This window comes from Hyperolius riggenbachi, chromosome 10 (assembly GCF_040937935.1).
Source record: "Hyperolius riggenbachi isolate aHypRig1 chromosome 10, aHypRig1.pri, whole genome shotgun sequence".
NCBI classification, from domain to species: Eukaryota; Metazoa; Chordata; class Amphibia; order Anura; family Hyperoliidae; genus Hyperolius; species Hyperolius riggenbachi.
In genome coordinates this window covers 122,720,504-122,735,854 of record NC_090655.1, presented here as the reverse complement: position 1 = coordinate 122,735,854, position 15,351 = coordinate 122,720,504, and the positions used below count along the sequence as shown (strand labels likewise).

Genomic DNA, 15,351 nt, shown 5'->3' with positions numbered 1-15,351 from the left:
GCACGTCCTGATCTAGGGGAAGTGATGGCACGTGCCTTCTTCTGAGCACTGTATTTTGGGCCAGGTCTGCACAAAATCACAGCAACACCACCTCGTACAGACCTGCCGGTGCCTGGTGGCCTACCTCTGGGTCTGCCTCTACCTCTTCCTCTACCTGGTTTGTCCATTTTGTCCATCTCGGGGGGATGCTAGGTATATGCAGTGAGCTGGGTTTACTCAACACAACAGGTAGTTAGATGCAGTGAGTTGGGTTCACTGAACAGTAAAGGTACTTAGATGCAGTGAGGTGGGTTCACTCAACACAACAGGTAGTTAAATGCAGTGAGCTGGGTTCACTGAACAGTAAAGGTACTTAGATGCAGTGAGGTGGGCTTATTCAACACAACAGGTAGTAAGATGCAGTGAGCTGGGTTCACTGAACAGTAAAGGTACTTAGATGCAGTGAGGTGGGTTCACTCAACACAACAGGTAGTTAGATGCAGTGAGCTGGGTACACTGAACAGTAAAGGTACTTAGATGCAGTGAGCTGGGTTCACTGAACACAACAAGTAGTAAGATGCAGTGAGCTGGGTTCACTGAACAGTAAAGGTACTTAGATGCAGTGAGGTGGGTTCACTCAACACACCAGGTAGTTAGATGCAGTGAGGTGGGTTCACTGAACAGTAAAGGTACTTAGATGCAGTGAGGTGGGTTCACTCAACACAACAGGTAGTTAGATGCAGTGAGGTGGGTTCACTGAACAGTAAAGGTACTTAGATGCAGTGAGGTGGGTTCACTCAACACAACAGTTAGTTAGATGCAGTGAGCTAGGTTCACTGAACAGTGAAGGTACTTAGATGCAGTGAGCTGGGTTCACTGAACACAACAAGTAGTAAGATGTAGTGAGCTGGGTGCACTGAACAGTAAAGGTACTTAGATGCAGTGAGGTGGGTTCACTCAACACACCAGGTAGTTAGATGCAGTGAGCTAGGTTCACTGAACAGTAAAGGTACTTAGATGCAGTGAGCTGGGTTCACTCAACACAAAGCTAGGTATATGCAGTGATGAGGTGGGTTAAGTAAACACAACAGGTACTGGGTATATGCAGTACTGGGTAGTACAATGTGCAGCTCCCTGTCACACACACAGGTAGTCACTGAATGTGCTGGGGTGCTGGCAGTGGCACACACACTATCAATTAGCAAGGCTGTGCATGCAACAAAAGTGTCAGTTTGACACACAGAAAAAAAAAGTACAGGATGAGCTCTGAAAAGAGCTGTTGAGGGGTGCTATAAAAGCAATAATAATCAGCCAGGAGCAAGCTAAGCAGCCAAGAACCTAACTGATCTGTCCCTAGAAGAACAAGTCTGCAGCAGCTGTCCCTAGTCTGTCTCTAGCAGGCACACGAGTGAGGCTAATTGCCTGTCTTATATAAGGGGGTGGGGCTCCAGGGCTTAGTGTAGCCTGAATGGCTACAATGTGCCTGCTGACTGTGATGCAGAGGGTCAAAGTTGACCCTCATAGTGCATTGTGGGGCGAATCGAACTTCTGCAAAAGTTCACCTGCTGCAGGCGAACGCGAACCCCCAAAGTTCGCCGCGAACCGTTCGCGACATCTCTAGTAAACTATAAGGTCCACCCCCACACCCTGAACCTGAGAGAGAAAATGACCGTGTTCTTTGTAGACACAAACCTCAGAAATTTTTAAATGTATAAATCTATGTAAACCCTGTCCTGGGGTCTTTTGTGGCCTCTCGGATGAGTTGAGATAGATCTCAATTACTTTTGTTCTCATTTGTAACTGAATTTCTTTGGATCTTGGCATGATGTCTAGCTTTTGAGGTGCTTTTGGTCTACTTCTCTGTGTCAGATAGCTCCTATTTAACCACTTGAGGACCTAGGGCTTTCTACCCCTTAAGGACCGGCCACTTTTTTTCCATTCAGACCACTGCAGCTTTCACGGTTTATTGCTCGCTCATACAACCTACCACCTAAATGAATTTTGGCTCCTTTTCTTGTCACTAATAAAGCTTTCTTTTGATGCTATTTGATTGCTCCTGCGATTTTTACTTTTTATTATATTCATCAAAAAAGACATGAATTTTGGCAAAAAAATGATTTTTTTAACTTTCTGTGCTGACATTTTTCAAATAAAGTAAAATTTCTGTATACATGCAGCGCGAAAAATGTGGACAAACATGTTTTTGATAAAAAAAAACCCATTCAGTGTATATTTATTGGTTTGGGTAAAAGTTATAGCGTTTACAAACTATGGTGCCAAAAGTGAATTTTCCCATTTTCAAGCATCTCTGACTTTTCTGACCCCCTGTCATGTTTCATGAGGGGCTAGAATTCCAGGATAGTATAAATACCCCCCAAATGACCCCATTTTGGAAAGAAGACATCCTAAAGTATTCACTGAGAGGCATAGTGAGTTCATAGAAGATATTATTTTTTGTCACAAGTAAGCGGAAAATGACACTTTGTGAGAAAAAAAAAAAAAAAAAAAAAGTTTACATTTCTTCTAACTTGCGACAAAAAAAAATGAAATCTGCCACGGACTCACCATGCCCCTCTCTGAATACCTTGAAGGGTCTACTTTCCAAAATGGGATCATTTGTGGGGTGTGTTTACTGTCCTGACATTTTGGGGGGTGCTAAATTGTAAGCACCCCTGTAAAGCCTAAAGGTGCTCATTGGACTTTGGGCCCCTTAGCGCAGTTAGGCTGCAAAAAAGTGCCACACATGTGGTATTGCCGTACTCAGGAGAAGTAGTATAATGTGTTTTGGGGTGTATTTTTACACATACCCATGCTGGGTGGGAGAAATATCTCTGTAAATGACAATTTGTTAATTTTTTTTACACACAATTGTCCATTTACAGAGATATTTCTCCCACTCAGCATGGGTATGTGTAAAAATACACCACAAAACACACTATACTACTTCTCCTGAGTACGGCGATACCACATGTGTGGCACTTTTTTGCACCCTAACTGCGCTAAAGGGCCCAAAGTCCAATGAGTACCTTTAGGATTTCACAGGTCATTTTGAGAAATTTCGTTTCAAGACTACTCCTCACGGTTTAGGGCCCCTAAAATGCCAGGGCAGTATAGGAACCCCACAAATGACCCCATTTTAGAAAGAAGACACCCCAAGGTATTCCGTTAGTAGTATGGTGAGTTCATAGAAGATTTTATTTTTTGTCACAAGTTAGCGGAAAATGACACTTTGTGAAAAAACACAATTAAAATCAATTTCCGCTAACTTTTGACAAAAAATAAAATCTTCTATGAACTCACCATACTCCTAACGGAATACCTTGGGGTGTCTTCTTTCTAAAATGGGGTCATTTGTGGGGTTCCTATACTGCCCTGGCATTTTAGGGGCCCTAAACCGTGAGGAGTAGTCTTGAAACGAAATTTCTCAAAATGACCTGTGAAATCCTAAAGGTACTCATTGGACTTTGGGCCCTTTAGCGCAGTTAGGGTGCAAAAAAGTGCCACACATGTGGTATCGCCATACTCGGGAGAAGTAGTACAATGTGTTTTGGGGTGTATTTTTACACATACCCATGCTGGGTGGGAGAAATACCTCTGTAAATGGACAATTGTGTGTAAAAAAATCAAAAGATTGTCATTTACAGAGGTATTTCTCCCACCCAGCATGGGTATGTGTAAAAATACACCCCAAAACACATTGTACTACTTCTCCCGAGTACGGCGATACCACATGTGTGGCACTTTTTTGCACCCTAACTGCACTAAGGGGCCCAAAGTCCAATGAGTACCTTTAGGATTTCACAGGTCATTTTTGTTTCAAGACTACTCCTCACGGTTTAGGGCCCCTAAAATGCCAGGGCAGTATAGGAACCCCACTAATGACCCCATTTTAGAAAGAAGACACCCCAAGGTATTCCGTTAGGAGTATGGTGAGTTCATAGAAGTTTTTATTTTTTTGTCACAAGTTAGCGGAAATTGATTTTAATAGTTTTTTTTCACAAAGTGTCATTTTCCGCTAACTTGTGACAAAAAATAAAATCTTCTATGAACTCACCATACTCCGTACGGAATACCTTTGGGTGTCTTCTTTCTAGAATGGGGTCATTTGTGGCGTTCCTATACTGCCCTGGCATTTTAGGGGCCCTAAACCGTGAGGAGTAGTCTTGAAACCAAATGTCGCAAAATGACCTGTGAAATCCTAAAGGTACTCATTGGACTTTGGGCCCCTTAGCGTACTTAGGGTGTAAAAAAGTGCCACACATGTGGTACCGCTGTACTCAGGAGAAGTAGTATAATGCGTTTTGGGGTGTATTTTTACACATACCCATGCTAAGTGGGAGAAATATCTCTGTAAATGACAATTGTTTGATTTTTTTACACACAATTGTCCATTTACATAGAAATTTCTCCCACCCAGCATGGGTATGTGTAAAAATACACCCCAAAACACATTATACTACTTTTCCTGAGTACGGCGGTACCACATGTGACACTTTTTTGCAGCCTAGGTGCGCTAAGGGGCCCAACGTCCTATTCACAGGTCATTTTGAAGCATTTGTTTTCTAGACTACTCCTCGCGGTTTAGGGCCCCTAAAATGCCAGGGCAGTATAGGAACCCCACAAGTGACCCCATTTTAGAAAGAAGACACCCCAAGGTATTCCGTTAGGTGTATGGCGAGTTCATAGAAGATTTTATTTTTTGTCACAAGTTAGTGAAAAATGACACTTTGTGAAAAAAAACCAATAAAAATTAATTTCCGCTAACTTTTGACAAAAAATTAAATCTTCTATGAACTCGTCATACACCTAACATAATACCTTGGGGTGTCTTTTTTTTCTAAAATGGGGTCACTTGTGGGGTTCCTATACCGCCCTGGCATTTTACAGGCCCAAAACCGTGAGTAGTCTGGAAACCAAATGTCTCAAAATGACTGTTCAGGGGTATAAGCATCTGCAAATTTTGATGACAGGTGGTCTATGAGGGGGCGAATTTTGTGGAACCGGTCATAAGCAGGGTGGCCTTTTAGATGACAGGTTGTATTGGGCCTGATCTGATGGATAGGAGTGCTAGGGGGGGTGACAGGAGGTGATTGATGGGTGTCTCAGGGGGTGGTTAGAGGGGAAAATAGATGCAATCCATGCACTGGGGAGGTGATCGGAAGGGGGTCTGAGGGTTTGGCCGAGTGATCAGGAGCCCACACGGGGCAAATTGGGGCCTGATCTGATGGGTAGGTGTGCTAGGGGGTGACAGGAGGTGATTGATGGGTGTCTCAAGGTGTGATTAGAGGGGGGAATGGATGCAAGCAATGCACTGGTGAGGTGATCAGGGCTGGGGTCTGAGGGCATTCTGAGGGTGTGGGCGGGTGATTGAGTGCCCTAGGGGCAGATAGGGGTCTAATCTGATAGGTAGCAGTGACAGGGGGTGATTGATGGGTAATTAGTGGGTGTTTAGGGTAGAGAATAGATGGAAACACTGCGCTTGGGTGGTGATCTGATGTCGGATCTGCGGGCGATCTATTGGTGTGGGGGGGTGATCAGATTGCCCGCAAGGGGCAGGTTAGGGGCTGATTGTTGGGTGGCAGTGACAGGGGGTGATTGATGGGTGATAGGTGATTGGCAGGTGATTGACAGGTGATCAGTGGGTTATTACAGGGAAGGACAGATGTAATTAATGCACTGGCGAATTGATAAGGGGGGGGGGGGGGTCTGAGGGCAATCTGAGCGTGTGGGCGGGTGATTGGGTGCCCGCAAGGGGCAGATTAGGGTCTGATCTGATAGGTAACAGTGACAGGTGGTGATAGGGGGTGATTGATGGGTAATTAGTGGGTGTTTAGAGAAGATAACAGATGTAAACGATACATTTGGGAGGTAATCTGACGGCGGGTTTGCGGGCGATCTAATGGTGTGGGTGGGTGATCAGATTGCCCGCAAGGGGCAGGTTAGGGGCTGATTGATGGGTGGCAGTGACAGGGGGTGACAGGGGGTGATTGATGGGTGATAGGTGATTGGCAGGTGATTGACAGGTGATCAGTGGGTTATTACAGGGAAGAACAGATGTAATTAATGCACTGGTGAATTGATAAGGGGGGGGTCAGAGGGCAATCTGAGCGTGTGGGCGGGTGATTGGGTGCCCGCAAGGGGCAGATTAGGGTCTGATCTGATAGGTAAAAGTGACAAGTGGTGATAGGGGGTGATTGATGGGTGATTGATGGGTAATTAGTGGGTGTTTAGAGGAGAGAATAGATGTAAACAATGGATTTGGGAGGTGATCTGATGTCGGATCTGTGGGCGATCTATTGGTGTGGGGGGGTGATCAGATTGCCCGCAAGGGGCAGGTTAGGGGCTGATTGATGGGTGGCAGTGACAGGGGGTGATTGACGGGTGATTGATGGGTGATTGACAGGTGATTGACAGGTGATCAGGGGGATAGATGCATACAGTAAACAGGGGGGGGTGGTCTGGGGGGGGGGGGGGGTCTGGGGAGAATCTGAGGGGTGGGGGTGATCAGGAGGGGGCAGGGAGCAGGGGGGGGGGATAAAAAAAAAAATAGCGTTGACAGATAGTGACAGGGAGTGATTGATGGGTGATTAGGGGGGTGATTGGGTGCAAACAGGGGTCTGGGGGGTGGGCAGGGGGGGGGTCTGATGGGTGCTGTGGGCGATCTGGGGCAGGGGGGGGAGAAATCAGTGTGCTTGGGTGCAGACTAGGGTGGCTGCAGCCTGCCCTGGTGGTCCCTCGGACACTGGGACCACCAGGGCAGGAGGCAGCCTGTATAATACACTTTGTAAACATTACAAAGTGTATTATACACTTTGTATGCGGCGATCGCGGGGTTAACATCCCGCCGGCGCTTCCGTATAGCCGGCGGGATGTTGCGGCGAGCGAGCGGTGACAGGCGCCGGCGGAGGATCGCGTCACGGATGACGCGATCGCTCCGCCCATGCCCTTAAATGGACCGCCGCCTCTGTGGGTGAGCCGGTCCTTAAGGGCTCCACTTCCCGGCCGCCGCTGTGCGTTAGGCGGTCGGGAAGTGGTTAAGTAATTTCTTTATTGAAACAGGTGTGGCAGTCAGGGCCGGATTTATACTTTTTACTGCCCTAGGCCATCTGTCACCAGCCGCCCCCCCCCCCTTTCGCCTCATACACATACCAATACAGAAATTTCAACCCCCCCCTCCCCCCCCCAACACACAGCCTGAAAACACTACAGACAACTTCTTACATCCCACCGTTCTAGCACTGGGCCTCTCTGCTCACATAGGTTTCTTCATTGTGCAAGCACAGGCGTGGGCGAGAGTGACTGCACTGGGCATGCACAAGTATGGTCTGCGCATGCCCAGTAGAATGAAGGCACCTGTGCAAGGTTTTGTTTTTTACCCTGTGCACATGCACTTCATTTTACTGGGCATGTGCAGACCTTACCTGCACATGTCCAGTACAGGTACACTCACCCACGCTCGCTTGCTTACTTACTGAAAAACCTATTCAACCAGAAAGGAACCCAGCACTGGAAAGGTGGGGTATAGGAAGATACAGTAACCCCCTGGACTATCCTCCCATTCCATAGAGGCACCACAGCTCCCAGCAAGACCTACCTCCCTTATAGAAGTACCACATTTCCCAGCATGCTCCTTCCCTCCATAGAGGCACCACAGCTCCCAGCATGCTACTTCCCTCCATAGAGGCACCACAGCTCCCAGCATGCACCTCTACCATAGAGGCCCGACACTTCCCACATAGTATTGGGTTGTCTCCCAGGGCCTCAGAGATGGCTGCTGGGCCCTCAGGCCTCCTCCAGTGTGAATAGTGGTCCCTCAGGGCCCTTACAGAACATTTTCAGTGGAACACACTCACCTGGCTTGCTCCTCTGTGTGCTTCATCCTTGTGACCTGACAGAATGTACATATTCAAATGGTCACAAAGCATGCAGAGGAGTGCACCAGCCGGACAGATGTCTGTGTGCACTGCTGTGGAAACTCAGAAGCTGTGGGGGGCCCACTATTTACTTTGGAGGTGACCAGGTGGTACGCCAGCTGGCTCTGGGGCCCTGAGGGAAAACAATACTATATGGAGCAGGAGGGGCATGCTGGGATCTGTGGTGTGTCTATGGAAGGGGGGGAAACATGCTGGGAGCTATAGTGCCTCTATGGAGGGAGGGGGGCATGTTGGCACCAGTAGTACCTGTATAAAGGGGGGGGGGCTTGCTGGGATATGTGGTACCTCTATTGAAGGGAGAAGGGTTTGCTGGGGCCCGGGGCAGTGGTACCTCTAGAGAGAGGAAGTGGATGAATGGACATGTAATGCTGTGGTAGAGGGGATGTCAGAACTCATGTACTCACATGCATGCAGGCCAGGGTCACAGGGACATCGGATTCTCCAGCTTCCTGTTGTTGCCAGTGAAGGCTGCACTGCATCTCCCCATGTTAGCTGAGGTGTCCCATTCAGCTGAGCACTCTCCCCTTCCCCCCTGCTTTACTGTCTGGAGTCCTCAGAGGGGAGGGGAGAAGGAACTAACAGCTGCCGTGTGATCCTGGTCTCTAAACAGTGCACAGCAGGAAGTTCTCTGAGGCAGGCCACGCTGTCGGCTGAGCTGCAGGCTGTGTGTTAGCTGCCTCTACCTGCTGGGCTCTTGTGCCAGCGAGTCCGACCCGGACATTCAACCTGCCCATGCTTTTCCTTCTGCAAACTCCCCGTCAATGCACCTGCTGCCCGACCCGCTATGATTTATTCCAGCCCCGACTGTACTCTCCTCCACGCTTCACACTAGTAAACAGTGCGCACTGAGGCTGTCATGGATTCATCAGCCCCAGCGGCACCGCGAGACCTCCCTCATCCTAGTGTTCTGGCCAGCGCTGTGATGTCACACACTGATTGACAGCGTTGGCGCCCTATAGATGCGCTCTTCCCGCCGGCACAACAAGTTAGAAGCTAAGACTCTGAGCAGCTGCCTGGCTGGGACTCACTGGGACTCACTGGAGACGAGCGAAAAAGTCTGCCTTGTGGCCACTGATGCAGAAGCTCGCTCGAGTCCAGGCCAGGGCAGAGGGGGCAGCAGCTTACCTCCCACCACCATATTGCATGGCTCCATCCTCCGGCTCCACCATCTCCTCAGTCATTGGCCCTGGGCTCCGGCTCCCGCCCGCCTCCTGCTCGTAACTAGGCAACTGCGGCCGCCTCCTCCAGACCTGCCTTGCCTCTGCTCAGTCAGATCGCACTTGCACAGAGCAGAGCGGCAAGCGGGCGGCTGCGGACACTCGCGGTGGGTGGATCAGCTGACAGGTGCACCGACCGTGCATTCAGTTAACTTGTCACCCGCGGCCGCCCCACGGAAGACAGTATATAAGATCCGACCTAGTCCTGTGCCTTGGGGGCCTGCCCACAAATCCGGCCCTGGTGGCAGTACTCAAGCCTGGGGGGGACTACAGAAATTAAACTCAGGTGTGATAAACCACAGTTAAGTTATTTTTTAACAAGGGGGCAATCACTTTTTTACACAGGTTCTGACATTCTATGTGATACATATAAAGGTCCGAGGCCCTTCTGGGCAAGGGGGTGGAGCCATGTGCCAGAACCCAGCTGATTGGAGAATCCAAGAAAGTTTATTACACGGATGACGTGCCAGGCAATTTTAGTCATTAATGTAACGATTGGTGTCAGCACGCAGAGAGAATCTGATTATTGGTGATCTGCAGTATCACCAAGAATGCAGATATATACCCGATTATTGATGATCTGCAGAATCACCGATAATACAGATATATTGCTAACCTCTGGACACCTATGGTATGTGAGTGTTTGGTGTAACAGTAATACTTTGAGTAATGCACCTGCTGAGCAAGTGATCAGAAGCAGCATGGAATACCGCTCTTGAGGACACAGGAACCTTCCAGCAGCCTGAGACTCTCCAAGGGGTGGAGTCAGGCTGGAGATAGGAAGGACCAGAGAGTGAGTGACACCTGAAGGTGGATGTCACTATCTGATCTGGAGACTCTCTCTTAAGAGAAGAGATAGCTCTCGAGGTCGTGCACGCCTGGTCGGCAACACACTGACAGACAAAGTACAAAGACAGAAGACTGATTCGGTATCCAAGGCAAGCAGGGTCTGGCAACGGAATATCAGATATGCGAGGTACCGAATCAGAGATCAGAGGGATAGTCAGGAAAGCAGTAAGGCATAACAGATATCAACAATGCCTAGTCTGGGTGTGAGGTCCTTGGTCTCTACACCCTGGAACTAGTCTGAAGTATAACAGATCGATAACACAAGTTCCCTAGTCTGGGTGTGAGGTCCGTGGTCTCTACACCCTGGAACTAGTCTAAGCATAAACAGAATAACCTTAAGTAATCTGGCTCAGTGTGAATTCCCAGGTCCACCTGGTTCAAACACACTGTTGGATCTGACTAAGGTCTGAGTGCTTCCACGTAGTGTTCGCAACGGCAGACAACTTGAGACTGGCCAGCAGTAACTATATATGGAGTAGTGCTCTCCGGCACCACCCCTAATTGATCAACCAATAGTATCCTGCTCTGAAGTCAGCTGATCGGCATGATCAGCTGACCTCTCCTGCCCAGTACAAGCGTTCTGCCTCTCAGCGCGCGCGCGTATTCCTAAGCCTGTGTGCACTAACATACTCAGCTACATTAAACACACGCTGCCGCGTGGAAACCGCCGCGCTGGACGCGGACCCAGCCGCTTTACTGTAGTTACATGCGGCGGCTTTTCCGCGTTCTGCCCTGTTACCAGACGCACGCTTCCGCGTGCAAACCGCCGCATTGGACGCGGAATCAGCCGCCTCCTCAGCAGCACACGCGGCGGCTTTTCCACGTTCTCTCACAATTAACCTGTAATTTAGAATAAAAAAAATAAAAAAAACAGGTACTTACCTCGGGAAGGGGAAGCCTCTGGATCCTAATGAGGGCTTTGCCGTCTCCCTCCACCAGCCCGATTCAGCACTGGCACCCCCAAACAAGTAGGCACAATAATATTTACCTTTGCCTACCTGAGCAGGTGCACTAGTGGCTTTCCGCTCTGCCTCCGATGTAAATAGTTGAGCTTAACCGCTTGCTGACCGTGTCACGCCGATGGGCGTGGCCACGGCGGCAGCTCCAGGACCGAGAGCTCTGTTGGTGGGGAGAAAAGGGGGGGGGGTCACTTGTGTGCTGTGTTGTGTGGTCCTGCAGCTGGGCCTTAAAACTGCAGTGGCCTATTTCACTAAAAAATGGCCTGGTCACAAGGGGGGTTTAGCACTGCAGTCCTCAAGAGGTTAATCAGGTCCACTCTACTTTATAGGTGCAGAAAGCTTGCGTAGTAGAGCAGACCTAATTGGGCATGGCTATTTCTGCCAGACCCCGATGGAAAGCTGTGTCTGCGCAGGACCGGCAGAATTTGTACTTTCAAGGAAGCCCTCTACTGAGGAGGAAGGGAGAAGCCTCTTTAGGACATAGAGACTTTCCACTCTCGTGGTAAGGACTCCCCAGGGGCAATGTTTTTCCCTTCAGGGTTACTTTAAGCAACTGCACACAACGCCAAGCAGCAGTTGCTAAAGCAAATAAGATTCTGGGAAACATAAAATGGAAAATAAAACCCAGAGGTATGCTAATATATTATTTATATAGAAATCACTTGTGAGTCCACATCTGGTGTATGGGATAACTTTTTTGGGCACCACACTGCAAAGATGGGCAGCTTCATTTTTCAGAGGACTGGAAGGTCTCACTTACCAAGAAAGGTGTGAAAAACTGGGTTTATTTTGCTTGGAAAAAAACATGACCGAGTGGTGACCTGATTAACATGCAGAAACATGTTAAAAAGGGACTGAAAGTTTTCCTTGTATTGAAGGAGATTTAATTAAAGAACATCTATGGTTATAATTTCTAGGCAATTACCAGTGGTGTTGATCCGGGGATTTTTATGTGATTGCCATCTGGAGTTGGGAAGGAACTTCTTTCCTTTTAAAGAGGAGCTGTTAGGTATAGGGTCTCAGAGAAAATAAACACATATCAGTAGCTAAAGATTGGCTGTACTTACATTACATATGCATTTCACTGTCCACGTTTGGATTTCACAGAATCTTTATATAGTATTTGCAGAGAATGATGCTCCTGACAGCTCAGGGCAGGTTCCATGTTTGTCTGTCTCCTATGAAGCCAAATGTGTCGTCATGTCCTGCCTGCTTCCTGATGATTCCACTCTCACAAACGCTGGTAATGAATAACACTACTGTGCAGTGAATATTAATTAGCCATGTGGCTAGGAACAATAGCGGACTCCTGCAGTGTACTCTGCCCGGAGATTTATTAGTGCTGTGAGCTAGACTGTTACATGCTGTTGTAACTTGAGCCTCACTAGCAGCCAGGGGAGGGCTCCAGAATGCTTTGCAGTATCTGTTATTCGGCTTGCGTCCTCCTTAGGAGCCTGGAAATACGGAGCCTTGCTGTCAGCAAACATCTAAAGTAAGAGAGATTTTTAACTGCAGTATTGCCTTTTTGGCTTCCTTTTAAACTGTTTAACACAGGAGAATAGAGGTTTAAATTAGCTTTTGCAGCCTGACAGTTACTCTTTAAGGCTAATTGGCCCAAACCTTGTAAGGTTTTCTTTTTCACCTTCCTCTGGATCATTTGCTATATATGTATGGGCCCATGTCAGTGACGTACCATTTTTTTTTTTTTATTTAATTTTTTTTTAATTCTGGATGAACTTGATGGATGTCTTTTTTTTACCCAAACTATGTAACTGCTTAGAAAATGTTAAATGCTCCGGAGTGCACTTGTCAGTTAAGTATCAAAAGTGTGACTAGACGTAAAAAAGCTGTTCACACCCATTCCCCTGCAACCTGACAGATTTTGAGCTGTTTTCCAGAGTAGAATGGGAAAATATTCCAAGGTCCCAATATGCAAAGCTGTTAATGACTATCCACATATGGATGCAGTTATAGATAAAATAAATGCTAGTCAGGACTCTTCCGCATCAAATGTTTAAACTACGCCCTAACACAACTAAAGGTGAAGTTAACCAACTGAAAGTGGTTTACCAACCAGAAAAAAAACAAACTCCAGCATTTTAAACAAATATTCCTGGTAGCCTCCTTATTTCTAGAGACCAATGTGCATATAATTTCAGTAGACAAACCCAGACTCTGAAAGTGCCTTACCTCATGATCCAAGCTTCTTTTCTAAGCTGGCTTGAGGTGCTATAATTTCCTCTGAAGAAGTGGATCAGGCCTTATCAGAAGTTCCCAAGGCTCCTAGCAGAACAGAGAAGTCAGTGCCACAAACCAGCTTCTTCATATGAAAGCAGATATGGTAAGAATCAAAAGTTTGAAAATGTCGCTACCTTTCTCTCCACTCGCTTATGATTGCTGCTTAGAAACAATGGCGTTTTATTATAGCATACCTGAGGCAAAAGCTCGGGTACACAAAATCAGATACTTGCCTAAAGAGAGGGAAGTCTCAGGATCCTATTGAGGCTTTCATCTCTCGTCTAACGCCCCGTCGATGAGCGTGGCCCTCCGGAAGATTAGCAACAATGCATTGTCGCTAATCAAATCGGGGCCAAGCAGCTCCTCTTCCTTGTACATGGCTGCGCAATAACCGACTGAGCCTGCCCGCGCATGTGCAGCAAGCCGGAGCCGTGGGCTCTGTGCTACTGCACATAAGTGGGTGGGCTCTCGAGCGTACAGCGCCGCCATTAATACGGAGGTGAAGCTGCTCGGCTCCAATGTGGAGGGGGACCACGCTCTGCAACAGGGGGCTACCGACTAGAGAGGGAAATCTCAATAGGATCTTGAGGCTTCCCTCTCTGAAGGGTAAGAACTTATTTTGAACCCGAGCTGTGGCTTGGCACTTTAAACTTACCACGCTGAAACAGCGCGAGTAAAATATATTAGCGTGACTTAATTGTAGCGATCGCATGCTACACATGTGACTAGCAGCGTAGGGTGCAGCCAATGCTTCTTAATGCCGCCCGATAGTGATGTAGCGCAACCACGATACTTCACTAACGTGGCTGCAACTATGTCATTTAAACAGAACAGTAGTTATCCCATCCTCTACTACTACAGGTACAAGAAGCCATCCATTCCTTCTGGGTCATCCTGAGAATTCAGAGAAAAAACCCTTGGTACTTGAGAGATTTCCTAGGAGACAAACCTGTCCATTACTGGTAAGCCCCATCTCTGAACAATGGTCCTGAACACTTTCTTGCTGAGGCACCACTCTGAGGCAGAAAGGGAGTTTCAAATCATCTCGTCTGCCTCCAAATTCTGAGTACCTTCTAGGTAAACCGTTTGTAAAGATTGACCTCTGCCCACAAAACTATCATAATATTATTATTAATATTATATTTTTGTATGCTATATTGGCAATGAGATCACTGGCCTGCACAAGAGCCATCTACACGGCTCTCAATTCCCTTTCAATTGAGGGAAAGCCTGCCTCGTTCAGGATCCGCAAGCCTTGAAAAACCCCATGACGCACATGGGCCCGTATGCAATTATCTTTTTCTCCAGAGTTTTCTCCTTAGTGATATTTTTAAACTTGTCAATAAAATGCCTTTTGAAGCACCAGAAAGCGAGAAAATACTCAAAATGTTTTTGATAGTACTTTATCAACAACTTTTCAGTACTTTTCAGTTGAAAAGTGCTGGAAAATGGTTTTAAATAGAAGATGAAAAATTATCTAATAGGAGAAAACACGGGAGAAAAAGGGAATTGCATATGGCCCATGGCCTCTACCTTGCTAAGAACTTGCATCCATGGTTACTAGAAACTACTGGGTCCTTCCAAGACTTCCCCCTTAATAGGTCCAGCACTTTAACCCACCAATAGAGTGAAGCAGAAGTCTGGTTTGGGATGAAAGTTAGGTAATCTAACAATTCCTGTCTGTCATTGCACTGCTGAAGTAGAAAAGTCTTAAAGCGGTATTGTCACCATAAAAATCAAATTTCAACAGCAACTGGTCTGAGTGTATTAACCTGCTGGGCGGTCTGGACGAGCTCAGCTCGTCCAGTACCGCCGGAGCCTGCCGCTCAGGCCCTGCTGGGCCGATTTGGCTCAAATAAAAAGCAGCACACGCAGCCGGCACTTTGCCAGCCGCGTGTGCTGCCTGGTCGCCGCCGCTCTGCGGCGATCCGCCGCGAGCAGCGGCGAAAGAGGGTCCCCCCAGCCGCCTAAGCCCAGCGTAGCCGGAACAAAAAGTTCCGGCCAGCGCTAAGGGCTGGATCGGAGGCGGCTGACGTCAGGACGTCGGCTGACGTCGATGACGTCACTCCGCTCGTCGCTATGGCGACGATGTAAGCAAGACAAGGAAGGCCGCTCATTGCGGCCTTCCTTGTTTATTCTGGGCGCCGGAGGCGATCGGAAGAACGCCTCCGGAGC

At 47.9% G+C, this 15,351-nt stretch overlaps 2 protein-coding genes across 2 annotated transcripts in view; both read right to left on the bottom strand.

Moving 5' to 3' along the window:
* ADAMTS14 (ADAM metallopeptidase with thrombospondin type 1 motif 14) overlaps positions 1–8,438 on the bottom strand; it is a 308,652-nt gene extending 300,214 nt beyond the window's left edge. The window contains exon 1 of the mRNA XM_068257867.1: positions 8,318–8,438. The gene's annotated coding sequence lies outside the window, so the exon portion shown is untranslated. The remainder of the gene's footprint in view (positions 1–8,317) is intronic.
* A 3,797-nt stretch (positions 8,439–12,235) lies between these two features.
* Positions 12,236–15,351, bottom strand: part of PALD1 (phosphatase domain containing paladin 1) — a 329,497-nt gene continuing 326,381 nt past the window's right edge. The window contains exons 22-23 of the mRNA XM_068258949.1: positions 13,129–13,221; positions 12,236–12,425 (exon numbers count right to left, since the gene is read on the bottom strand). Of these exons, the coding sequence (XP_068115050.1) occupies positions 13,168–13,221 (54 nt within the window). The 3' untranslated portion in view covers positions 12,236–12,425; positions 13,129–13,167. The remainder of the gene's footprint in view (positions 12,426–13,128; positions 13,222–15,351) is intronic.